This window comes from Ovis canadensis, chromosome 22, assembly GCF_042477335.2.
Source record: "Ovis canadensis isolate MfBH-ARS-UI-01 breed Bighorn chromosome 22, ARS-UI_OviCan_v2, whole genome shotgun sequence".
Lineage (NCBI taxonomy): Eukaryota > Metazoa > Chordata > Mammalia > Artiodactyla > Bovidae > Ovis > Ovis canadensis.
The window spans coordinates 65946247-65972993 of NC_091266.1; the positions used below are offsets into that span (position 1 = coordinate 65946247).

General features: G+C 57.8%; 1 protein-coding gene and 1 long non-coding RNA gene across 2 annotated transcripts; one reads left to right on the forward strand and one right to left on the reverse strand.

The window, feature by feature from the left end:
- The first annotated feature begins 4679 nt into the window (after window positions 1-4679).
- LOC138427747 (uncharacterized) lies at window positions 4680-10210 on the forward strand. The gene is made up of 3 exons (XR_011252155.1): window positions 4680-5346; window positions 6668-6988; window positions 9936-10210. It is a non-coding gene; the product is annotated as an uncharacterized lncRNA (long non-coding RNA).
- A 4582-nt stretch (window positions 10211-14792) lies between these two features.
- BNIP3 (BCL2 interacting protein 3) lies at window positions 14793-26196 on the reverse strand. Its single transcript, XM_069567629.1, has 6 exons — window positions 25503-26196; window positions 18910-19060; window positions 18438-18522; window positions 16962-17071; window positions 16742-16894; window positions 14793-15794 (listed from the first exon to the last, which is right to left on the reverse strand). Exons 1-6 carry the CDS (start codon window positions 25714-25716, stop codon window positions 15749-15751), a joined length of 759 nt encoding a protein of 252 aa, XP_069423730.1. The 5' UTR covers window positions 25717-26196; the 3' UTR covers window positions 14793-15748.
- Between the last annotated feature and the right edge of the window lie 551 nt (window positions 26197-26747).

The window sequence follows — 26747 nt, forward strand, 5'->3', positions numbered from 1 at the left end:
CCACAGCTGAAATGCAGGGGTGTGAATTCTGCATCTTGAGCTGCGCTTAGTAGAGTGCTGGCTCATAGGAAGTACCTTAATACACGGTGGCTTCTTAGTGAGTCATGAGGGTACCTGCCCCAGAGGTAGTAAGTTCCCTGAGAAAGATGTGGAAAATTTAGGTGAAAAAAAGAAATGATGAGTCCTCATTTTTAACCATATCTGTAAGCATGTCATTCACTTTTTAAAAGGGGTGAGAAAGTTAATACAGATCATCAAAGAAAGGGCATTAATGAGCATAAACATTTTAATTAAAGCAGTGATGAGGTTTTATTTTTGCTTTACATTTCTGGAAAGAGTGGGCTTCCCTGGTAGCTCAGCTAGTAAAGAATCCGCCTGCAATGCAAGAGACCTCAGTTCGATTCCTGGATCAGGAAGAGCTGCTGGAGAAGGGATAGGCTACCCACTCCAGGGTTCTCGGGCTTCCCTGGTGGCTCAGCAGGTAAAGAATCCGCCTGCGATGTGGGAGACCTGGGTTCAGTCCCTGTGTGTGGAAGGCCCTCGGGAGAAGGGCACGGCCGCCCGCTCCGGTATTCTGGCCTGGAGAATCCCATGGACGTGTAGTCCATGTGTAGGCCGTGGGGTCGCAGAGTCGGAAACAATTGAGCGACTTTTACTTTCTTGAAAGAGTATCTTGAACTCATTTTTCTGGAGGGCAGTTTCATGTTATCTGTCAAACTTTAAGCAAGGGTTGGGAGTATATGGCTTCGTTACCGGAATATGTCAGCATTTCATGAAGACATATTTAGAGTTGTGCATTGCAGCAATGTAATATCTGGAAAAGCTTACGTGTGCCACAGTCATGATGTAATCAAACGCTGTGTGTCACACCCATGCTGTGGGTTAAGGGGCCCGTGCCCGTCGGAAAGCAGCTTGTGGAATGCTGGGTGAGTTGGGTGAGAGGCAGTGCACAGGTCAGTGACCCCGTGTAAACTGCGGGGGTGCAAATGTTGGGAAGGCGCTGGGTGGCTGGCGTCTGGGGACCCGGGGCTGAGGGCTCGGGTTTGCAGCACAGAGGGGCTCTGGCTTCTATTCTGCACTGCCTTGTATTAACGTTCCACGCTGCGGAGGCGCCGTTTGTGATGATACAAAGGCCAGTTAAGAGGAGGGAAAGACTAGCGTTATAACGATGGAGAAAGGTTCCTCTTCCTGCTGCTTATGAACACGTACTGTTGAGACTGCCACTTGTCACCCTGGACATGGTAAGGTTTTTGATCTTGAGGGTTTTGGGTTTTGTTTCTTGAAGTCTAGTTGATTTACAATCCCATGTTAGTTTCAGATGTACAGCAAAGTCATTCAGTTCTGTGTATTTTTTCCCAGATTATTTTCCATTATAGGTCATTACTATAAGACGCGAGATACTGGCTATAGGTGTGCTACACAGTAAATCCTGCTCTTCCCTGTTTTGTGTGTAGTAGTTTGTATTCGTTAACCCTGCTTTTCCGAGTTTTAGTTCTGCCCCAGGTATCTATAACGACAAGACAGATGCCCATGAACACGTCTATTACTGAAGCTCTAGTGTTTGCCACTAGGTATGAAACAAGCAAAACGATAAGCCTGTTCGTAGCGATTGTTGGAAGGGGGCCTTCGGGGCCTGTGTGCGCCAGTGCGTTTGTACACAGACATCGCTTTATTAATCGTGGGGGCTGTTTCTGGCTTTGTTAACAGCCACTTGCACTGACCTGGGAATCTGCACGTTTAAAGAAATGTCGTAATCTCATTGTTTTTCTGATGCGCCTTACATATAGGAGAAATATTTTAAATCTTGAGACCATCATTTGCCACCTCACATTTTAATAACTATAGTTTGCTTTTACCTGGCTTCTGTAATCAGATTAAATTCATGTTGGAAATTAAAATTTTATTGGTTGTATTATTTTGTTAGTATTTAGTTTGTTTATTTTGATTTTAGAGTTCTCCTAAAAGCTACAGTGGATATTTCTAATTTTAAACTCATACATATTTACATAGCTTAATGAAAATAATTTTTCTCACTGCTGGCTGTCATGGAATTTCTCTTAAAAGATTCACACCATTTTAATTAAGTGTGAGAATCACTGGCAGAGCTGGATGCCATTAATTATATAATATTGTGCACCCCCTGGGTATAAGTGACATACGTTTTTCATCCCTTTTAGTCCAATAAGACTATTTTGGTTTCATTTAAGCATATTTGGTTATTTCACATAATTTAATTTAAAAGGTGACACTTCTAACAAAAAGCTTTATTCTTTCCCAAGGCTTCCTGAAGATTAAAAAAAAAAAAACCCAGCTGGCAGAATTCAGTACATTCTGGCTGCTCTTCAGTCGCTAAATCACGTCTGATTCTTTGTGACCCTAGGAACGGCAGCACTCCAGGCTTCTCTGTCCTCAGCATCGCCTGAAGTTTGCCCAGATTCATGTCTATTGAGTCAGTGATTCTATCCAACCATCTCATCTAAGTAAGAACTTATTTTTAGGAAGGATATCGTAAATTGACAAATATATGTTTGTGCAGATCTTTAAGAGTTGGGCTTCACTTGTGGCTCAGCTAGTAAAGAATCTGCCTGCAAGGCGGGAGACCTGGGTTGGGAAGATTCCCCTGGAGAAGGAAAGGCCGCCCACTCCAGTGTTCTGGCCTGGAGCATCCCATGGGCTCCGTAGTCCATGGGGCTGCAGAGAGCCGGACACGGCTGAACCACTGCCACTTTCACTCAAGAGTTCCGTTACCGTGTGGCCCCCTTTCTGGGACGTTCTTCAAGTCGTTTCAACTTCGGGGTCTATCTTCCATTAGTAGGTAAGTTGTGTATCACAGCTGTTTACACCGCATGTCTTTGAATGCTCTTTTCCTCTGTAATGCAGAGGTAGGACACCCACTTTGAGCAGGCCCCAGCCGCAGGTCTCTTGTGCTCCGACCCTTCCACGGAGCAGCCGGAGAGGAGAGTCTCTGCAGCAGCTGACTAAGATGAAGAGTCTACTTCTGGTCAGAAAACACGCTCACACCAGCCTCTCAGAAGACCAGACCCAAGGCTTTGTCCGATCGGTCTGTGCTCAGCAAAGCTGAACCCCAGAGAAAGTGGATTCCCCTGAAGCCCAACCTGGGTGTCCTTCCCGATCAGAAATCTGTGTCATAAACCCAGGTCCACCTCCTCTGCCTGAAGTGCTTGCCCCTGAACACCCGAGGCCTTTGCGGTCTGGGCTTTGCTCTTTCTTCCTGTGGCTTTACCCTCCCCGAGCGGCTGTCCAGATCTCTGTGCTGGCCGTGTCAGAAATCTCAGCGTCCCACTGGGTGACGATGCCATCCTTATCAAAGGCAGTGACTCCCCAGACCTGAGACTTTCGCTGGCGCTCGCAGTGACGCTGCTTTGTCCAGAAGCTGACCGGTCACCACACAGAGGAATGCACGTCTGTCTCTGTCACGTAAGCATCAGGTGTGTCTTTAAAGTGACGCCAGGCGTGGATTTTAAGTTGGGCAGCGGCCTTCTAGAGCCAGTTCTCCGTTTTTGCTTTCTCTCAAAATTAATTTCCTAAATTTCTACTCTGTATCGAGTAGCAAGACAGCCCAGTCTAGAGAAATGCTGATGTGCCAGGGACCCATGAACCCCTACGGACTCTGGGCTCCAGAGCCAGAAAGTGGATGCTGGATAATTACAGGCTTCTCGTGGAAATTGTCTTCATCCAGGAGAAAACTTCGTATGAGCTCATCTTGTCCAGCCTCTGCACTTGGACTCCCCAGCCGCCTGTGTGACTGCGTGCTCCCCGCAGACGGTGAGTGTTCTCAGCAGAACGTCAGAGCTCTTGAGAAAGTTACTTCCCGGTTCTGTGAAACCAGACTGGCCTCACTTCTCCGATTATTGGTGAGTGAGGATGCCGTCTGTTACCTGATGTCCATTTCTGTGACGCTTTGTGTCCTCTATTGTTTCCTCTCAGTAATCTGTGAGGACTGTCATGCGTGAAGGGTTTGTTTATGCAGTCGCATCTATCGTGGTTGTCGTAAAGATTCTGTCCCCCCATCAGGATTCAGATGCCCGTCTCGTGACCAGGCTCATAAAGCTGGGAACTGGCATGCGCTTCCTGGGGTCTGCTGGCACTCTTGTGCCTTGAATCCACTCACAGGGGGGAGCTGGTGCCCTGTGGCTCCTCGCCTCCCGCTTGACTTTCAGCCAGTGCCCAACCATGCCCCTTGGCAAGCTCTCTCCTGAGCTGGGTCACCATTGTCTCATTTTGGGGGTGGTTCCTCCCCCAGCGGGGGGGCGTCCTCAAAGGCCTGTGCTGACCAGTCCTCTGGAACCCACTGGCCTCTCAGTCCGATTCTGGGCTGGCCTGGTCCCCACTCTGCTTGGCACCTGGCGATGCCTGCAGCCGAGTGCTGGGCAGCGTCGTGCTCCAGTGCTTCGGGGCCCTGCGCGTGCTGTCTGACGGCTGCAGACGCTGCTGCAGGGTCACCAGGTATGTCAGCCTCCTCGTCCGTTCCTGCACGCCTGGCCGGACCCACAGCCGGGTCCACTCCTCCTCGTGTTCTCAGTCAAGCAGTGTCTGTTTGGCAGCCTGCCATGTGACCTTGCTCTGATAGCTTAGAACACGCTCTTGACATCGGATACCTCGACCCTGTCGGGATCCTTTCGAGTCTGGCAATGCTCCTGCGTCTGCGCCATTTCGTGGCTGTTCATGTGGGACTCGAGTGCAGTGGGCACTTGGCCGCTTTTCTTCCTTTTAATGTGTGTTATGTTGCTTTGAAAGTCTTTCATAGAAGGCTAGCAGTCACAATGAGGTGAAGGCAGCCCCCTCTCCGCAGGCGTTGCTGGATCTGATTAGTCCATTAACGTACATCTTCTTACGTAGCAGATTACAGTGCCTGTAATCGCCTCCTTCAAACACCTAAGCTCTTAAACCTCCTGCCTGCGAGCCCTGCCTTAACCATGCGCTTCCAGACATCATGGACAGAAGCCAGCCAACATGGAGGAGCTGACGGAGGTGGTCACAGTGGCAGAGCCCGACCCCCTCCAGTGTTGCCTGCTCATCCACAGCGGAGGCCGACCCCCTCCAGTGCCGCAAGCCCATCTACAGTGGAGCCTGATCACTACCAGTGCTGCCTGCTACGTCCACGGCGGAGCCTGCCCCCCTCCAGGGCAGCGCGCTCGTCTGCGGCGGAGGCCGACCCCCTCCAGGGCAGCGTGCTCGTCTGCGGCGGAGCCTGCCCCCCTCCAGGGCAGCGTGCTCGTCCACGGCGGAGGCCGACCCCCTCCAGGGCAGCGTCTACAGCAGCAGCACAGGGCCGTCTGCCCCTGTGACACGCGGTCCTCCGCCCCCGCTGCCGGCACGCCAAGGGTAAGTGCTGGCGAGCTCAGACACCTCGCATTCAGAGCCCGCCTTGTCCAGGCGCTCACCACCTCCAAAGACCTCGCGGTGCCTCCTATTGCCTGCGTGCCTGCCTGCACGGAGGCCCTGCTTCCTGGGTACCCGCGGTGGGGCCTGCAGGTCACCCCGGCCAGCCCCTCTGTGCACGGGGACCTCTGCTGAGGCCGAAGGCTGTCTCTGCGCCTGGGATGGGCTCTGTCCCTGCAAAGCTTTGCTGGCCTGGAAGCCAGTTCCCTCAGGAAAGTCCAGGCTTTAGCCCACTGAGCCTTGAGGTCCTTCTGGGGGAAAAGAGCTTTGGGTTTGTTATTTTTACTCGTAAGGAACAGGCCCTACTTTGTAGAAAACCAAGAAGTCTGTGTGTCATGACAGGGTGTGTGTCCTGGGAACTCTGCCAGCATGCCTCTGGGCGCTGAGCGCTGACGGCATCCCGGCCCAGAGTGCCGTGGATTGTCCTGTTCTGGACGCTCTGTCCTGCAGTGAAGTCAGTGTATCGGTCAGTCCGTCCAGAGCGTCTCCCGCTGTAAAGTGGGTCAGCTCCAGCAGAGCCTGCACATTTGGCCTGTGTCTTCAAGACAACACTCTTGAGTAAACAGGCTTAGATTCCAAGAATGGTTTTATTTGTCAGCCAAGTTATTTATGTGAGTAAACACTCAGTAAACGCTCAGTATTGCCGCTAGGTTGCTTAGGATGAACTTCAGATGCAGAGTCAATAAACATATAGGTTCTTTGTAATACATATATTTTTTAAAAAAGCAGCAGCTGAAAATGAAAGCAAGTACAGAGCTCCTTGCTCACAGCTCCCTGAGCCAGGACAGGCGCTGGGGTCTGGCGCACGGGCGGGTGGGGGGTAAGACAGGCACTTGAGTTATTGCTGATAAAGCAAAAGTGCTGGGGAAAGAAAGGTCTGCCCGGGAAGCCTTCAGAATCTTTCTGAAGGTAGTAGGTGGGTTTTGCTGCAGTGAGTCTCGCCCATCGAACGCTGAAGGAAACCCCTCTCCCGACGGGCGGTGGCAGGTGGGAGTGGCCGCAGTCCCGCCGTCCTTAGCCGAGGGCTGGCCCTGCAGGACCCGTGGCTCGGGAGTCAGAGGGCCCTGGGCCCGTGTTGGCCTCTCGTGGTGCCTGGCGTGGAGCCTGCCGGCCGGCGCATACCACACCCTGGCCCCCGGGAGCCACAGGCTGTGCGAGGCGTCTGCGGGGCGCCCGGTGGCTCTCCAGGTTTCAGGCCAGGGCCCGGTGAGCCCGGGGGCCTCACTTGCACTGCAAAGTGGGTTGTTCTCTGGCTTTTAAACAGAAGTGGAGACACTGTGTTTTCCGGTTTTCGAAGAGCCCAGCAGTAGGTCCTTCTCAGAAATCATCTCCTCCGTGTCCGACGTGAAATTCAGCCGCAGCTGTCAGTACGGGATGAGCCAGGACTGCCTGTCAGATGGAGGTGTGGGGCCTCGACACGGAGCGCCGGCCCGTTGAGACCCACCGGGCGAGGCCTTGGGGGCCACCGCCCCGACCTTCCTGCGCTTCCATTAAGGTCCACGAGCACCTGCGAAGCAAGCCGTGTCCACTCTGCGAAAATGACTGCATCTTCGATAACTGAGTGCTGCTGGAGTGGCCCCACCAGGTGAGGCCGGCGTGGGGACCCAGGCCTCCAGGGCCAGGGCTGGCGCAGGCCCGGCCGCCCGAGTGGAAACGGGGTCTGGGCACATTTCTCGCCGTGCCTGCGATTCCATCCGTGTCTGAACAGCAAGCACAGCGCTAGGTTCACACTGGCTGTGTCTGAAATGCTTAGAGGATGACAATTTCTTATTTTGTATTATTTCCAAGAGGAGTGAAAGGAGGAGGTGAGGAAGGTCATGTGGGCGGGTGGGATGGCCTTTGCCTTGGGGACGAGTGGAGGACAAGACCCGAGAATGCTGCGTGCGTGGACGGCAGTGCGGGGCTGGCGGGACACCCCTCTCTGCCAGGGCTACAGCCGTCTCTATGCCTCTGGTCGTCTGTGGGCACGTGCCTTAGGAGCGACAGCCGCGCTGGTTCTGCCTAGAGGTCTGTGTTTGATAACATTTGAAGCCTCTGCTGCCGTGAGATGGGAGGAGGTGCTGCCGTGGGCCTAGGATGGGAGGAGACGCTGCCGTGGGCCTGGGATGGGGCTGTGTGCCATGTGGAGCTTGTGCATGTATCCGAACTGAGGGCCTCCCAGTGGTGGTGAGGGGCTGCCAGACGTCCTGAGGCGCCCTGCAGCACAGACCCCGGGACTGCCGGCCGTGACGCCGCCATCCCTTGCGTGTGAAGAGGGAGGGGGAGTGAAGAGGGCACGGCACTGGCCTCGGGGCCTCTGCAGGACCCAGGACCCAGGAGCCCCGGCGGGAGGAGCCGTGACTGGACCCGCAGAGGTTGGCTCTTGAGACGGAGACCCTTGGGATCTGTAGAAGGCACCCATCTGCGTTAGGCCCCAAGGGAGACGCGTGTGTGAGAGACCTCGGGCTGGGGTGGACCACGTCCCCAGCATTGGTGAGCCCCAGTGCGGCTGTGTGTGTGTACGTGTGTTGATGTGGGGAGCACGCCCCGCGGGCCGCTCCAGGCACATGGGGCACAGACGTGTCAGGTATGGGCGCCTGCTCTTCACAGGCTGACGTGCCCCACGTGGTGCCAGCAGCGGGTGGACGGTGTGGTACCCGGGGCAGAGACAGGACTCCGCCCTCAGGCCTCGCACAGCCGCCTGGGCACTGTCAGAGCCCTGAGGGGAGTCCCAGGCCAGGCGGGGCCGCCCTCCTGGCGCGCTCGGCGTCACGGCAACACTTAGAGCTCGGGGTCCGCCCGGCTTCAGAAGGTGGAACACACAGCTGGGGCTGCGATGGGCCCAGGCCCAGAGCCTCACGAAGAGCTCGGGGTCCGCCCGGCTTCAGAAGGTGGAACACACAGCTGGGGCCTGCGACGGGCCCAGGCCCAGAGCCTCACGAAGCGCTTTCTCAGCAGACCCGCTGAGGGCATGCAGGGCCACGGAGGACTTGCCCTTCCCAGGGCGCCAGGGCCCAGGGTTCCCCTGGGTTAAAACCCCTGAAACCAGAGCTCACAGGTGCAGACGGGCAGGCACGCGTAGGAAGGGCAGTGTACACATGCCCCCGGAAACGAGAGAGCCTGGCGCTCCGAGAATCCTGCTTCCAGAGGCACGCGCAGCGGCATGTACACGGTGCAGGAAGGGGCCGGTCCGGGCCGTGCGCACGGCACTCATGTGGCCGCCACACTGGGAGGGGACCCCGGCTACTGCTCGGGACACGAGCTGCGTCCTGAAAACCCACAGTGGATTCAGCACCCCCTGTGCAGCTGAGGAGACCCTGAATTCACTGAAGATGGGAGACATTCTAGGGAGAAAGTCGAGGTTTTTACCTTTTTCAAAAACACACTGATAGAATTGAAAGTGCAGGCTCGTCACTGTCCGCCCTTTGATTCTGCTGTGTCTGTGCTTGCTGATGCGACTGTGTACGGGGCTCAGTGGGGCAGTCTCAGCACGGTTCTCTCCTGGCCATCAGCCTTTCCTGTCTGACGTCTGGAGACGGCGAGCCGCTTCATCCGGGCCCGGCGGGGCGGGAGGAAGGGCCCCTCGCCACTGTCAGGTCCTCGTCCTTCATGCAGCGCTGTCCTCACGGGCCCTACAACAGCTCCTCCTGGGTGTTCGACCGGTCCACCCGGAGGGCCAAGACACCGGAGGCCTGCAGGGTGAACAGCAAGCCTTGGGCCAGCCTGCAGCCTCGCAGGGCATGTGTGGGCGGGAGGCAGAAGGGTGAGGTGAGCGTGGGCAGCCTGGACCAGCAGGAAGACCCTGCACACACGGGCACCCGGCCAAGAATCATTGCTACGGCCGCCACCTGTACACCTTCCAGGACGAGGTCAGCTATGGCACACAGGGCCCCGCGTCTGCAGAATCACACCTGCTTGCTGTCGGAGCTCGGTGGCCGCCATGCCTCTGAGAAGCAGGGATGCCCTCCTTCCTCAGCACAGACTGCCTGGGGCTCCAAGCGGGGGCCCCAGCTTCTGCTCCGGGGAGCAGGGCCCTGGGTGTCGCTGCTCAGGTGAGAAGCCAGCTGGAAGCAGGCCTCGAGGCCGTGACTAACACAGACGTCTTTATTCAGGTCTGAGCCTGCCTTCCAGCTTAGAGACCAGACACTCACACCCAAGAGGAGTCGTCAGGTGCAGCCTCTCCTGCCAGCCCTCCTCCCCCCCTGCCATCCCCCGGGCCTCCACCCACGTGGCCGCGTCTGCCACCCACCCAGCAGCCTCGATGGCTCTGTGTCCCTGGTGTGGCCCCGGGCAGCTGCACTCCCCACTCCTGTGTCCACCGTCACCCCTTCTGGCGCAGCCACTTAATAAAAGCAACGCACTGTAAAGAGTGTCTTTAAGTCCAAAATAAGCATCACCTTTTTACTTGCTTTCATTGCACGTAATGAAATAATTATGCAGAATTAAGACTTTAAAACTCTTTTACGCTTCGTTGACAGAACAGTGGAATGTAGGTAGTGCCTAAGGCTCTGAGCGTGTGCATCCCCAAACTTCTGCAACCCTTGTTTCTGCAGAACTGGTACCGCTGACCCACCAGGTGAGGACTGGCCGAAGCCTCAGCTGAGAGAGAAGATCATAGGGAGCAGCCTCAGAACTCCTGCTGAGAAGCTAACACGGGGTTTAAAGCACACCGCAGATGCGCTGCCGTTGAAAACTTTCGTGCTTTTTCTAAACCTTTTTTAAAGTACTAGGTGCGGAGTGGAGGGATAACATACTTCTTTAAAATGCTAAAATTATACTCTGGATTTCACACTTAAAGGCAGCAAAAATTAAACCGTTTTAATTTCTATCCCTTGATGGTTTAACAGTAGGATCTTTGGTGTCAGAAATCACGATTTCCCCTGCCCCCCTCAAAAAATACAGCGGTAACAATGTCCCTGGAGCTTGCTCTGTGGAATTCCACACTGGAGCCGCGGCCCCAGTCCTCCGGGGGGCGGGCGGCTGGGCCCACACACTGCTCGTGGGCTCACTGTGCTGGCGGAGGCCCCATCAGCGCACATTTCAGTTGCAAATTGAGAACCAAAACATATTAGGTGGGTGCAAACATAACTGCGGCTTTTGCATTGTTGAAACAGAGAAGGCAGCGGCGCCCACTCCAGTGCTCCTGCCTGGAGAATCCCATGGGCGGAGGAGCCTGGTGGGCTGCAGTCCATGGGGTCGCTAAGAGTCGGACACGACTGAGCGACTTCACGTTCACTGTTCACTTTCATGCACTGGAGAAGGAAATGGCACCCCACTCCAGCGTTCTTGCCTGGAGAATCCCAGGGACGGGGGAGCCTGGTGGGCTGCCGTCTGTGGGGCCGCACAGCGTCGGACACGACTGAAGCGACTGAGCAGCAGCAGCAGCTTTGCTGAAATTTGTCGTTTGATACTGGAATACATCCTAGATGTGGTTGTTATATATCATTTCTTGCTTTGTTTTTCTGCTAATGACTGACTGCTGTGTATTTCATATTTGTCTGAGACTAGGGAAATGATGTTAGACAAAAAGCAAATTCCAGCAATTTTCTTATTCAGGTTCAAAGTGGGTCAGAAAGCAGCGGCGACAGCTCGCAACGTCTACAGCGCGTTTGGGCCAGGAACGGCTAATGAGCATACACTGCAGCAGGGGTTCGTTTGCAAAGGAGACGAGAGCCTTGAAGACGGAGTGCAGTGGCCAACCATCAGAAGCTGACAGCAATGGAGGGCCATCATCCACGCTGATCCGCTAACAACTACATAAGAATCTGCCACAGAACTCAAGCGCCAACTGTGCTACGGTCATTTGGCATTTGAAGCAAATTGAAGAGGTAAAAAGGCTAAGTGGGTGCCTCGTGAGGTGACCAAACACTTTTTTATAAATGGTCATTTTTAAGCCTTGTCTGTCTTCTCTTACTGTATGCAAAACCTAAGAACCACGTCTCAGTTGGATTGTGACGGGCAGTGAAAAGCGGATTTTATTCAACTGGCAATGACCAGCTCAGCGGCTGGACTGAGGAGAAGCTCCAGAGCACTTTCCAGAGTCACACTTGCACCAAAAATAGGTCAGGTCACTCGTGGTCTGCTGCCCCTCTGATCCAAGACAGCTTTCAGAATCCCAGTGAAACCATTCCACCTGAGAAGCAGGCTCAGCAGACCAAGGAAATACACCAACAACTGCAACACAAGCCACCGTCAGTCAACAGAAAGGGCCCAGGTCTCCCCAGCGACGCCCGACCACGTCTCACAAGCAGCGCTTCGGGAGCTGAGCGACTGGGCTGTGGAGTTTTGCCTCCCTCACCATATTCACCTGCCTCTCACCAACAGACTCTGCCTCTTCAAGCAGCTCAGCGACTTTCTGCAGAGAAAGCATTTCCACAACCAGCGGGAGGCAGAAGCTATTTTCCAAGCGTTCATCAGATCCCAAAACATGTATTTTTATGCTACAGAAATATTAACTATAACTATTTATTGCTCCTTGGAAGAAAAGCTATGATCAGCCTAGACAGCGTATTCAAAAGCAGAGACGTTACTTTGCCGACAAAGGTCCATCTGGTCAAGGCTATGGATTTTCCAGTAGTCAGGTATGGATGTGAGAGTTGGACCATAAAGAAGGCTGAGTGCTGAAGAATTGATGCTTTTGAACCGTGCTGTTGGAGAAGATTCTTGAGAGTCCCTCGGACTGCAAGGAGATCAGTCCTAAGTGTTCATTGGAAGGACTGATGCTAAAGCTGAAACTCCAATACTTTGGCCACCTGAACTGAGTGATTGGAAAAGCTGGGAAAGACTGAAGGCAGGAGAAGGGGCTGACAGAGGATGAGATGGTTGGATGGCATCACTGACTTGATGGACATGAGTTTAAGCAAGCTCCAGGAGTTGGTGATGGACAGGGAGGCCTGGCGTGCTGCAGCCCCTGGGGTTGCAAAGAGTGACTGATAACGATTTAAAATTCATGGTCTGAAATCACAATTACTTTTGCACCAACCTAATACACTTACTTTAAAGGTAGTTCTTTTACTCTGTTGGTTGTGATGCAGTTCACAAATCTGAGATATTGAACAACTGTCTTAAGTCCTTAAGCATTTCTGGAAAAATGGGGTTGTATATATTTGTTTCGCTATTTTCGCCAAAATTTTAATAACTTTCAAATGTTTAGCTGGATTTGTCCTGTGTAATTGGACAGTTTTTCCCATATTTCCTTCGAGACACATTTCCCACCGAACAAGAAACCAGCCTTCTGCCTCTCAGAGGGCCCTGAGCTGGGGTGTGCATGGCCAGGCAGGGTCCCTGTTTGGGGCTGGCGGCCCTCAGAAGTGCTCTTGAGGAGTATGAGATTTAAGAGATGCCCAGGAATCTCTCCAGGCTTCTTTGCCAGTTGGCACTTTTGATTCCATACAAGCCTCTTCCCCTCCTGACGACGTAAGAATCCTGTGGTTCATCGGACTTAAGTTCACCTTATTTTGGCTGCACTGGCCCTTAGCTGCTGCGTGTGAGCTTTGCCTACGTGTGCTGAGCACAGGCTCAGGAGTCATGGCCCATGGCCTTAGTCGCTCCACAGCACGTGGGGTCTTCCCAGACCCGGGATCGAACCCGTGGCCCCTGCACTGGCAGGCAGTTTTCAACCACTGGACCGGTAGGAACGTTCCCATTTCAATAGTGCGCTTCCCTTGTTATCACCGACTTGAATTAACGACTTTGGCCCTAAATGGAGCAGCCCTGTGGGCCTGCGAGGAGGTTATTCAGAGGGTCCCACCCCCTCTCCTGGCCACACGCCACCCGTGCAGACAGCCAGGCTCATTCATTTCTGGCAGATTGATCCCGAGTTTCTGGCGCAAATGAGCAGATGCGCGGCCTCTGGCTGCTTTCTGCACGTCGTTCAGTCGTTGTCACGTCTGACTCTGCGACCCCAGGAAACGGCAGCGCGCCAGCCTTCACTCTCCTTAGCTGTCTCCCAGTTTGTCCACATTCATTTCCGTGGAATCAGTGATGCTGTCTAACCATCTCGTCCCCTGCCACCCTCTTCTTTTGCCTTCAGAATTTCCCAGCCTCAGCCTCTTCCAACTAGTCAAGTCTTCAAATCAGGTGGCCAAAGTATTGGAGCTTCAGCATCAGTCCTTCCAGTCAATATTCAGGGTTGATTTCCTTTGGGACGGACTGGCGGGATCTCCTCACCGCCCAGGGCACTTGCATGAGTCTTCTCCAGCACAATCCGAACGCACCCGTTCTGCAGGGACAATCACTGGCACACACTTTGTCCCTCAGCCTGCAGTTAGGGCTCAGCAGACTCAGCCCTTCCCCCGGGGCAGCTCAGCGGGGTATGGACCGGCCCTGTGGCTGCCCGAGCTCTCCACGTGGGCCTGCTCACCAACGGAGGTGGGGTGGGGTTAAAGGCCGGGCCTCAGAAAACCCAGCAGCTGCTTATAAAACGGGGCACTGGGACGCTCCCTCACCGCTTTATTTCATGCTGGCAGCCGCACGGCACCGGCTCGGGGACCCTGTCACGTCTCCCAAGTCGTCATCTTTGTGCACACGCGTTGTCAAGTGCTAAACCACAAGTGGCCCAGACACGTGCCACTGAAGGTGCACCCCGCTTCCCACCAGGGCGGGCCCACAGTCTGCAGGCGCGCCAGGCAAGAGTCTGGTCGGGAAACAGCCGAGCACAGGCTTGAAAATCTTCTGGAGGATGTTGAGTATTTTGTGAACCTGCTTTTCAGTCAGTAAAATGAACGAAGTGTGATCTGCGTTAACAGGAGGGTGTACGGGAGCTGTCACAGTGCTGTCTCGTTCAAAAAAGTGAGAACACTCACACACAGTCCCACACCTTAAATGGACCAGACGCTCACTGTAACGTCACAGTGACGGGAGAGAGGCTTCAGGGACCCTGGTGACCGTGTTTGGCAGCTCAGCTGTGTCCACAACAGCGTCAGGCAGTGGGCAGAGCTGGGAGAAAGGATATGCAACCTGGGAGGGCAGGAACAGAGAAATAATCCCGCCAGAAAACAAGAGAGAACCACGGTTTTAAAAAATGAAACCAAAAGGAAGTTAGTGGAATCAATCATGGATTAAAACTGGTGTTCCAGAGAAGAAAGGGAGGATACCCTCAAGAGCTTACAACTCCTCACCCCAGAGCACCTCCTCGCAGCCTCGCTGCATGAAGCCGCCTCATTCTGTCACGGCCCAACTCACCCGTGCTCTCCAAGATGAGCTGGCCCTGGGGACCCCTGGCCTCACAGGAGGCACTGAGCACAGCCTCAACCATGCCCATCGCGGTGAGACATGCCCCTGGCCAGGACACGTCAGCAGGACGCAGGCTTCGCCTCTTTAAGACTAGTCGTGTAAAGAAGCTGACGCCTCACCTCCAGATGGAAGGCCTGCGGGTTACCTCCAAGGTCATTGTTTAAATATAAACCAAGTTTTTAAAAATTAGAATGTTACATTTATTGAACACAACTGAAATTTAGTGTGGAAAAGGGAAGCAAAAACAACAGCGTTTATTTATACAGTGTACGAAAGGGCATCCTTTAACCCCCGGCAGTGGGGATACACCTGGCTTCACCAAAAAGCTTGTATGCCGTTTAGTTTCAAACCATATGTTAATACCATAACCAAGGATTTGGCAAACATTTATTTTTTTTCTATTTCCAGCCTTTTAAAGTAGACAGAATAGTTTAGAATGAAGCTGATACTAAGAGCACAAAAAACTGAACACAGACTAAACTCCGCGATCCGGAGACGCGAGGAGACAGTGGTTGTCCAGTGGCTGCTGTCCGGGGCGGCGCTGACAGTCTCGGGGGGCCCGTCCAGCGCTGCCCAACTGCCCGGGGTGGGGACCGCTCGGTGCTGCCCGTGTCACGGCCTGGATTCTACAGGCTGCGCACCAGAGCCAGCAGAGACACTCAGTGCTAAGGGCTGTCTGCAGCGGACGGACGCGTCCACCGAAACGTCTGCAGCAGGGAGTAAGGCCACGTGTTTATTCAGGTAAACCCCTCAGGCAGTCCTTCTAGCATCAGCAGCATCCCTTCCCTCAAAATAGTGTCTAACGCGATCAAGGTCGCAGGTAATTCATTAAAATACTGCATACAACATAACTAGAGATTTTAAAATTATTTATACTTTGATATTTATAATATCTGAGGAAGGTTACTACCAAATTATTACAGTAGGTATTAATCAATGACATGCTTGTCGCTCGATCCCCAAGTCTGGCTGCGGGAGAGCGTGGTTTACTGTCTGTCTCTCTGAGTTAGGGAGGCGGCGCTGCCAGAAGAAACGACGCGCGGGGCAGCGGCCCAGGACCGAGACAGCTGCTTCTGTGCGCTGTGCGGGGCACGGGCCCCCGCGGCGTGGGGACACTGGGCTACAGCCTGCATCAGAACGTGCTGGTGGACGTGGTCAGGCGCCTTCCGATGTAGATCCTGACAGAAAAGGAGGCGGTCGTCACATGGCAGTGCGCCTCCCAGGGGCGCGCGCTGCTGAGACAGCAGCTGACCGGCCCAGCTCATTCACCGAAGGGGCCTGGCTGCCAGCACTCAGTGGATGCGTGGGCGTCACTCTTACCAGCACGCATTTCAGCATCCAATTCAGAAAAGGCCAGTTGTGTGCTAATAGCTTCGCAACGCACATACTCGGCACACACGAAGGCCAGCTCCTCCTGAGCTGAGAGGCTCCCTGTCTCCTCACTTTCTGACCTGATCAGACAGTCGCCCACAGGACAGCTGACAGCCCCAGGTTTATCGGCACATCTCACAGAAACCACTGCTGCACGGGACGCCCCAGGGAGCCCAGAACGGAGGGGTGTCGGGGGGCTGTCCGGGAGGAGGGCGGGGGGGAGGACATCAAGGGCCTGCAGGCCAGTAGGGGGTCTCCGCAGAGCAACGGGACAGGAGGGCTTGATCCTGACCCCCGTGAAGTCTCAGAGGGCAGACACACCTGCAGAAATCCATCCCAAAGTGAAGGCTGAAGCCTAACCCCGCCAGGCCCTAGAGGACCTGAATGCTGGTTCTGGACAAAGCTCCCTGCAGGACTGACAGCCCGACTCAGAGGCACTGGCCCACACAGTCCACACGCTGTGCTAAGGGGAAGGCAGGGCAGAGCCCAGAGCGGGGGCAGGCCATGGGCCGGGGCTCAGGGGGACGGGTGGGGGCCCTGCTCCCGCCTCCCCAAGCCAGCGAGCCCGGCATCTGCTCTGCCCCGTTCTCGAGCCTGGGGGCCCAGCCCGCAACAGAAGCCCATCCTGACAGCCGGGGGCCCAGAAGGCTGCCCAGGAGAAGCCCGTCCACCCGCGTCAGGACTGGGGAGACCAGCACCCTCCACGTGCGAGCCTCCCCAGCCTGCGCCCGCGGCCGGCACGGGCAACACTCACCCCAGCCCGATGGCCAGCAGGTGGGACAGCAGCAGCGACGGCAGGAAGACCTTGAGGAACTCGGCGGAGAAGATGCCGCCCTTCTTCATGACGCTCGTGTTGCGCATGCTGAGCGTGGGGGCGCGCTTCGGGTGCCTCAAGAGCAGGAGCTCCCTGCGGGGAGAGGCGGTCAGCGGGCGCCGGCTCCCGGCCCCAGAGGCCCCCGCGGACGCAGACTCACTTGGCTGGGGGGATGTTCTCTGGCCGACTGGACCAATCCCAAATCCAGTCTGAGTTTTTCTTCAGGATGCTTTCGACCTCTTTCCTCCTCTCCATGTAGTCTTCCTCGGACTGCGGGAGACGAGGTCGGTGAACCCGCTGCCTCCACCCCAGGAAGCTCGCCGCCCCCCGCCACACCCCCTGTGGAGGGCCCGCCGGACTCCAGCGGCCCTGAGCTGCAGGCACTGCCCCAGGGGGGCACCGGCCAGTGGGGACAGACGTCCACAGAGACGCCGGCTGTGGTCCTGGGTGTAAAAGGAAAAACAGAAATCCCCGAAAAGGCCCGCAACAGGAATGTGCCTGAGCTGACGGCACACGGCTGCAGTGAGCAGGTGCACGTCCGCGTCTGGCAGAAGAGAGGACCAGAAGCCCACACACACCCCTGGTCTCAGTGACCTTAAAGATACACATTATTAACAGTACGCTAATTAAAGAGCTTTAAAAAGATGCATTTCTTAGAATTTTAAAAACTCTGTGCCTGATCATAGAATTCCTCTTTAAATTCAGGGGGGGAAATTATGGAAATATTCTAGAACACGGTACCAAAACCAACCAAACACCTGGACACAGCAAAGCTGGGCTGGACCCTGCACATCTGGGAGCAGGCAGGCAGCACCCTGGAGAAGCCCGAGCACAAGGACTGCTGAGCCCCTGGGGAGGGAGAGCCTGAGGGGCACCCGGCAGGCAGCACGGGGACCAGTGGCATCGGCCGGAAGCTCGGTCCCCACAGCTCTCACAGTGAGGAAGGGAGCGGGGCCTTTCCCTTCTCCAGGAGATCTTCCCGACCCAGGAGTGGAACCGGGGTCTCCTACACTGCAGGCGGATTCGTTACCAGCTGAGCCCCCAGGAAAGCAGGGGCCCCCAGGTTCCTAGATCCCGACACCCCCGAGCATCACAAGAGGCAGCAGGCAGGGAGACGGCCTGGCGAGGCCGCACTGGCCACTGGCCCAGCCCAGGTCTCAGCAAGGCAGCTCGGGCCACAGCCCACCCTGCTCTCATGGACTTCCCCCCAGCCGGGGCTACGGCCCCAGCAACTCAGAGATTCTTAAAGGAAAGTCAGAAAACGAGGCTCAGCCTCCACCAGTCTGGTCAGCTCCTAACCCGAACCACACAAGCGCGAGTCAGTGAAGCCCAAGGCACGGTTTCTGGAAGCAACTAGTGCCGTCCCAGTGGGGAGGCCCTGGGCAGGCCTCCAGACCCCCAAGGGCCCCCACCTCTCCCGCCCCGCGTCCCCGGAGGGCGTGTGGGGCAGAGGGGGCCCTGGGCACACACCCTGAACCAAATGGCCCGGCTGCCTCCGGTCCACTCTGTGAAGTGCTGGAGACGCCCCACCCCCACAGCTGAGACAGGGTCTGAGGAAGCAGAAGTCCTGCTCTTAGGCCAGGTCCCCCAGCACCCGGTTCCGACAGATCACAAAGGCAGACCGTGCGCACCCTACCTGGGAGCTGTTCTTCTCTCCGAGGCTGTGCGCGTCTGTCTCAGAAGCTCTGTTAGTGTCCTGCGGGGTCTGTGAGCGGGGCGGGCTTGGGGGAAACAGCACACGTCCACCTTCCCATCAGGACACACAGACCCCCACACACAGGGGACAGCGTCCCGGGAGAAGGAAGTACTCCCGCCAGCCCCGGGGGGGGGGGGGGCCAGGACCCAACAGTCACAGCGGCCCCCTGCCTTCCCAGATGAGCTCGACACCCAGCAGGCAGCAGGCAGCAGCCAGACCCGGGGGGACCAGGGCCCAACAGTCACAGCGGCCCCCTGCCTTCCCAGCTGAGCTCGAGGCCCAGCAGGCAGAAGCAGGGGCAGGACCCCACGGGTGGTGTCCCCCGACCCGAGAGCAAAGGGCCCGCCGTCTGGGCGCTGACGGAGGCCAGGCAGGCCTGCGGAGCCACGCCGTGACGCGTGCATTCACCCACCTGTCACAGTGGGAGCTCTTGGAGCTGCTCCGGCCGGATTCGTGCTGCGCGTCCAGCAGGATCTTCTCCATGTCGCCGTTATAAATAGAAGCAGAGTCGGGAACACTGCCCCCGCTCCCATTACTGCCGAAGTGTAACTCTACCCAGGAGCCTGGTGGGGAAGAGAGAAGGACCGGGTTGCAATTTTCCGTCCATCCCGGAGTCTGCTGCTAAGATACAGAACTCACCCCGTCTGTTTCAAGAGGTGCCAGAGACTCCCACGGGCCCCTGCGGGAATCTGTCCGCAGTGCCCCGAGGCCCGGCTCGGGCCCTGTCCACGGTGAGCCTCCACAGGGACCCTCGGGAGCCGCACCCCAAACCATCTGCTCCGTCAGCAGAGGCCCTGTGGCCAGGACAAGCCCGCACTCAGCTCTCAGCAGAAAAAGGGCTCAACCAGCACCTCGGGGACTTAGAAATTAAGGAAAGCTTTAAAATTTCAACATTCCAGCCTCACATTCTGACCCCGAGGCCCCATAGATCAGTGACCAATTCCCACGGCTTAGCACTTGATAAATTCACCAGGGCAACGGCACCTGAGCCGGCGGGCCCTCCGCTCACCGGGTCGAGCCCCTCCCGGCCCCAGTGAGGGGAGGAGTCCCCAATCCAGGAGCCGCCCCCAGTGGGTCCTGGCAGGGAGGCAGCGCTGCAGCTCCCGGCCGGGTGCTGTGGGGGCTGACACGAGGACGAACTCAGGAGGAGAGCAGTGTGGCGAGTCCACGGGTGGACGGGGTGGACACCGGAGAGCTCCTGAAGCACGAAGGTCCCCTGCAGCTCGGACCGGAGGCCCAGCCCGGTGGCCCCACAAGGCGCCGCTGCCCGCTCCTCCGCGCTCAGCTGCGCGGCCGGCTGCCACAAGCTCTCACATCTGAACCACTTGGGGCGCTGGGTGTGGGCGGGGAGCCCTGCTGTGCATCCAATGTGGGACCACCACGACCCTGAGCAGCAGAGCAGCCCTCTGCGCCCCCGCCTGGGAGCCAGCTCTGAGACGTGGGCGCCGGTGGGCACGGTGAGGGGCTGGTCCTCACCGCGGGCGCACGTCGGGGGGGCGGGGGCAGGATGGCCGGCTTATTCAGCGCTGCTGCCTTCTCAGGGGTTGGGCATTTTCCCACAGGCCTGCTGGCCGAGGGGAGACCTTCTTTTCCACGTGAGCTGTTGAAGCCCACTCCTCTCTTCCGCTGAGCGGCCCATCCTTCTGCATCGAGCTCAATATTCGAGACTCGCAGCTTTCCTTTTTTTGGCCACATGGGAAGGCCTGCAGCACTGAGTCCAGCCTGACCACTAGGCCACCGGGGCCCGCCGGCACACGCCTGTCTCCACCCCAGTGTGATGCTGGCGACTGAGGAGAGACTGCCCTTCCAGCCAGATCTTCAGGTGAGAGGACGAACCACTCTTGCTTTTAATTCCGTCAAACCTGAGGCCACGAAGGTCCACTGCACCGCCTCGCTCCGGGGCCCCCTGCACGTGTGCGCTGGCGCGGTGGGCTCAGCCCGGCCCTCCACTGCCCAGCTCACTAACGACACTGCCGCCCTGCCCCAGCCTCTCCCGAGCCGGCCGCTCGCACAGCTCTCTTCCCGGCCCAGACTGTCCACTGCGGGTCACGGTCCGGCCTCCCCAGGTGGGTGCAGGCCGGGAGCACCCAGGCCGGCGGCAGACCCCGGCCCTCCAGGGCCCCGCCCCAGGGCTGCTCTGCACCCCCTGGGGGCACCACCCGACACCCGGGCCCCAGGTCCAGACCCCCGCCTCACCCCTCCTCTGACAGTCCTGCCCCGACAGCTGCCGGCTGCAGACACCTCACAGTCATCGAGAAAGGCCGATCACAGGAATAAACGTCCACACACAGCACAGGCAGCCTCCCACGAGCTGCCGACCACATGGTCACAGCCGCCAACCGGACGCACCATCTTCTCTTCAGCCCCTCCAGTTTCCTCACACCGGCCTGGCCCACACCAGGCGGGCCACGGTGTGTCCTGGAGCCTGGGGCGCCCTGGACACTGCCCGCCCCCAGCCTCCGCAGGTCAGCAGAAGGAAAGCCCCGAAGCTCACTGAGATTGGCTCCGTGTGGACGCCTTCACAGCCCCCTCCTTTCCGGGGCGAGGGGACACTGCCAGCCCGTGCTCGCCCCACGACAGGGCCGGAGCCCCAGGCCCTCCTCCAGGCGCAGGTCCCCTCTGCTGGGTTCTGGGGGGCCCAGTTCCGGGCCTGGCTGCCCAGACTGCCTTTACATATGGCGTCTGACACCACCTCGGACATGAAATTGGGGGGTGGGGGGGGGCTTTTATATCAATAACCAGTTTTCCAGCTCCAACGGGCGGCCCAGCAATTTGGTTTTGACACTACCTGTAGTGGTCTCAGTCCCCCCAGACTATCCCCGCAGGGGACACCTCAAACGCCTGACAACAAGAATTCAGGGGTTCCCACAACCCTCCCTTGTCAGCAACTCCCTGGGACAAGTCACAGAAGTCAGGACAATACCGTGCTTGCGCGAAGGCCTTCTCAGAAGGGCAGGCACACAGGCAGTGGTGGGCGAGGGCAGTTCTGCGCCCTCTCCCGGTGTGTCCTGTAACCCAACCTCAGCGCCCTGGGGAGGGCAAGTGCTGATTTCCGGCCATCCCCATCTCACCCCACCCTGAGGCTACCGGGGGCCTAGGCAGTCACCTCACTAGCACAGACTGAAGTGTTTTCCAAAGATCTCAAGACAGTCCAAGGGTTCCTAGAGCCGAGCTGTGGATCTGGAACCAGGAACAAAGATTAAACACATTTTTCAAATTAAAATATAAGTGACACACAACACTGTCAGTTTCAGGGCTTTGCTGGAGGTCCAGTGGTTAAGAATCCACTCTGCAATGCAAGGGACACAGGTTCAGCCCCTGGTCCAGGAAGATCCCACATCCCCGCAAAGCAACTAAGCCCACGGGCCTCGACTACCCAGCCCGTGTGCCGGAGCCCAGGAACCACGGCTCCTGAGGCCCTGGGGTCCGTGCTCCACAAGGGGAGACGCCGAGGGGAGGAGCCCGCCCACCGCAAGGCCAGGAGCCCTGCTCGCTGCAGCTAGGGAAGACACGGGTGCAGCAGCTAAGGCCCAGCACGGCCACAAGGCAGGATGTTCTTAAAAAAAAAAATAACAACACAGGGAGCTTCAGGCGCAGGTTTAGATTCCGCTCCAGACTCCATGGAGACAAGCACGCTTTTCGGAACCATCTCACTGAAAGTGCTGGGCACCCTTTAGAAAGACCTCCACCCGGGCTGTCTACAGCGGAGCTCTGTCTACAGCACAGCTCAGAGGCTGTGGTTCACTAACCGACCAGAGTTTATGATTAACCTGCAGCAACTACACAGGGGAGCAGCTCCCTGGAAAACGAGGACAAGGGGCCATTAAGCTTCTTTCACCTGCAGCTAAGCTCACTCACCTTCCTAAGCAAGAAAGAGGGGCTTCAGGTTGCTTCGTTGTTAGTCACTAGGTCGGGTCCCACTCTCTGCGACCCTGTGGACTATAGCCAGCTCCTCCGTCCATGGGATTCTCCAGGCAAGAGCACTGGGGTGGGCTGCCGCTTCCTCCCCGGATGCCCCAGCCCAGGGATCGTCCCCGCGGATGACACCCGCCACGCCTCCTGCACTGCAGGCGGGCTCTTTACCGCCGAGGCACCGGGGAAGCCCTCGAGCTGCTTTACAACCTCAGACCGCTTCCTCAGAACCCCAAACAGCCTGTGAGATAATCGGGCCGCGGGAAAAGGGGCGGTGGTTGCTGATCCAGGCGAGTCTCGCCCTGACTCAGGCCACTGGCCACACTGACCTGTAATTCACAGTGACAAGACATGGGGCAGGGGGACTGGGCAGATGAGACGGGCGGGGAGCCTCGGCCAGTGCCCCGCCACTGCAGAAGAGAACTACAAGCCTGCACGACAGGCCATTTCTCACATAAAACCTCCTGCCACCCCCAGGATACTTGGTCCCAAAAGAAGAAAAGCCCGCATCTTGAATGAGACAATTCGTGGGCCCCAAAAAGATCTGTAACCACAACGCTGTCCCGTCTTCAAGCTCTGGAGAGGCCACAGGAACGACCCAGACAGAACCACTTACTGACGGGGCCACAAATGCCATGAATTCAGCTGACCTCGACTGCCAGTAACCGGGCACAAGCTGTGATCACATGTAGAGTGTTAAACAGTTCCCTGAGCCACTGCTTGGCAGGCTGGATGGTTGACTAAAGCTTCCAGTTCACCCTAGCCTGAAAACAGACAATGCCAATTGTCTTTCTTAACTTGTGGAGCCTTACCCTATCAACTAACCTCAACACAGCACCTACACTTTCTATCCTATTTTGCACAGAGCTTCTCACAGTCCCTGCCTGCACTGAGACTCCCTGCTCCTGGCCCCAGGACAACATCCCTCTCCAGCACCCCCCGCAGAGCACCCCACACCCCAGTCTGGGGCAACAGGTCACAACCCCGGCTATGACAACCACCTCTGGTGCTTTCCCTGTTATCCAGCAGTCTCACCCACCAGCCAGAAAATCCTGATTTGAAATGCTACAACAGAACCCTGGTACCTTTACTTTGAAAAAGCCACAATGGTGACGGTGGGCAGCCAGGGTTGAAAACTACAGGGGCATGACCTACAAGACGCTGGGGTCTTTGGGACAGGTGGAACCCGGAGGGCAGCCCTGGGGCAGCGCAAGGGCTACGCCTGGAGGCAAGGACCACCCGCATCGGAAGGCTTCTTCCCTAGGAGAGGTGGGACTTAAGAAATCCCGGTTTTTAAGTTTCTTGAGGCGGTACAGGAACGAGAGGCTTGGCATCTGGGCAGGAACTGGTGGGCACCCCTTCCCTCTGCCTGTCTGCCGCCTTCTGCCACCGAAGCCGGAGGAGCCTGGCACCCGAAGAGCCCTAACTGCTGTCACCTGCCTGCCGTGTGCTCTGCCTTGCCTCACGGCCTCACTGTGGCCATCTGAAACGCACAGGGTAGGCCCGGGTCTCCCTGCCAGAAACCCCGTCCCTCTCAAAGTGCAGGACGCGAGACCTGCATGTTCTGTGCCTCTTCGTGCACCGCGCCTTCACCCACGGTGGGGGCCTGCAGCAACACAACCCTCTGACTGGCTGCAGACAGACCAGCAGGTGAGCCGTGCGGGCCATCTGGGGTAAGCCGGGCCGCCTGCTAGCACAGCACTGGGGGGCACCTCTGGGAGGCTAAGTCTCGCACACCCGCCCACGATGCTGCGAGATTACACTACAGAACTCCACCTTCCCCCGGGGCACGTTAGGGGGTGTTTATCTGAGACAGGAAAGGCATCTAGGACATCTTGCTGCTCGTCACCAGCTTTAACTAGAGCGGACCAGGGAGCAGAGGCAGCAGGGCTCAGGGAAAGCATCTGGCCAGAGACAAGCAGAGCGGAGAGCGCTGGCCTTTGTCTTCGGCCTCAGCGACCAACTGCGCCCAGTTCTTTCCGAGGTAAACAAGAGGTAATCAAATCAAAACCGAGCCCAGGGCAAGTGTCGGCCCAGCCACCAATCCCCGCCCGGATTCGGTTTCCCAGGGCGGCCGGGCCCACGTGACCCCTCCCACACGGGCCAGAGGCGCGAGTGCCCGGCTGCACGTACCCCAGACCGCGACCCAAAGACTCCTCGACAGTTTCCACTCACCGTGTAACCGTCTTTTTATAGAATACACAAAACCGAGGAGCGAACCTTTTAACCCATGAGCTGGCACCCTGCGTTGCCAATGACTCAGCAGTTGGGTCTGCCAACCAAGGACTAGCGATGAAGCCGCTCTGGACACTGCGGGCTCTTCGGCCCGACGTGGCCGCTAAGGGAACGCGCCACGGTAGGGGCAGAGTAGTCCGCTAACAGGACTGATCTGAAGGCGGTTCATCAAACACTCTTTAGATCTTTTATAAGGCAAAGATTCAGTCCCTTAAACTGTCTCAAAGAAAATAACCCATGTCGAAATTTAAGAAAAGATTATAGGATTTTTAGGCTGTGATTGCGGTTTCACAATATACGACGAATTTTGCCAAGTCTTGGCGAGTAAAATGCTGTTTCAAAGAATACAGAAAATTAGTGGCTCAAATTCAGGCAGTGTGATGATTTTTAAATCTTAATGAACCTTTAAAATTCTCTACGGTGTCCACGGTCCTCTCCAAACCTTATTTACGCGCTCCCGCGTTCCACTTAACTCTTGCTTCAGAGAAGGGTCGGCGCTCGGCCCCTCCTCCAGCCGCGGCCGGGGCGGGGGTCCAGGCCGCCCCCCGTCCGGTTCCGGGGGCGGGGGTCCGCTCGGGAGTCTGCAGTGCGGCCAGCTGCCCCGTGTTCCCCGGCAGGCCGACCCGCGACCCCGGACGAGCGATCGTGAAGGAGGAGCGACCCCCGCCGCTTCCCCTCAGGCCGCCCTGCCCCGAGTCCCAGGGCGCGTCCTCCCCAGTCTCCCCGGGCGGGTACCGGCACCGAAACCAGCACCGGGCTGCGCCTCGGAAGACCAGCACCCGCGGGCTCCGGCCGCCTGGGGGTCCTCTCCGCAGGCCGCCCCGTCGCCGCGGGCCCCTCGCCCGGGCCCCCGCTCACCGTGCAGGCTCTCCTCCTGCAGCCCGGGGCTCTCGCTCTGCGACATGACGGCGGGGCGAGGGCGCCGCGGCCGGCGGGTCGGGGTCTGCGGGCGCGCCAAGGGAGCGCAGGGGCCGGAGCACCTCAGGCAGCGGACGAAGCGTCGTCGGCCCGCGGCCCCGACTGACTGACGCCGGCGGCCGACGCACAGCAGATAAGCAGCGGCGCCGCCCATTGGCCGCGGGGCGGGGCCTGCGCGTGCGCGAGGCGCGGGGCGCGTGCGGCGCGTGCGACGCGTGCGCGAGGCGGGGGCGGGGCAGGGCGGGGGCGCCTGAGGAGCGGACCGCGCGTGCGCGGCCGGGGCGCGGGGGAGGGCTCCGCGCGTGCGCAATCGGGGAGCGGCGCGGGAGTCCGGCAGGTACGCGCGGGACGTGCGGGAGCCGCCTAGAAACTGAGGCGGGCGGCGGACGGGGCCTGGCGGGGCGGCTCGGCCGGGCGAGGCAGCCTGAGGCTTGGTTGCCGAGGAGGGGCCGGCAGGCTGACCGTAAAGCTGCCGGGAGAGCCGGGCCGGTGCCTGTGGCCCCCGCCCCTCGGTGCGAGGCCGGGAGGGGCCGGCCCTCAGCTGCGGTGACCACCCGCCGTCCCGCAGGCCGGCTGCCGGTAGGACGGTGTCTGCGGCGGCCGCCCTTCGGCCCCCGTGACGGGCGGGCCCCCGTCCCTCAGGACGGGCCGCAGGAAGCCAGACGCGGCCAATCACAGCCCCCAGCCCCGCCTCCGAGGGCCCGCCCTGAGTCTGTGCAGACGCGGGGCGCCCGCTTTCCGCTGGGGGTCTCCTTTCGGGGTGAGGACGCGCCTAAGGGCCGTTGGTCTTCCCGGCTCTCTGTCCGGACGGGGAAGCGCCTGCCTTCTTGCAGCTGGACCCTCAATCCTAGCTGCTCACCGTGCATGCACCAAAGCCTGTCCCAGCGCTGCGCTACGCTAGAGGGGACGGTCTGGGTAGCAGCAAGCAGCGCCCAGCAGAGGACAAATTAAAAAGCCCCCGGACCTCCGGCTCGTCCGGCCTCCCCCGCAGCGCCCCTCCCCGCCTGGTCCTCCGCCCCAGGGAGCTGCCTGCCCTCGAACGCTGCCCATGTGGGGCCTTTCAGTTCCTGAACACCTTGTTTCCTGACTCAAGCCTTCTTCAGTTTACAGGGCTTGCTCATCTTTTTTCAGATGTATCCCTATTCATATATTTTTATAATGTGATTCAGTTCACTTCAGTTCAGT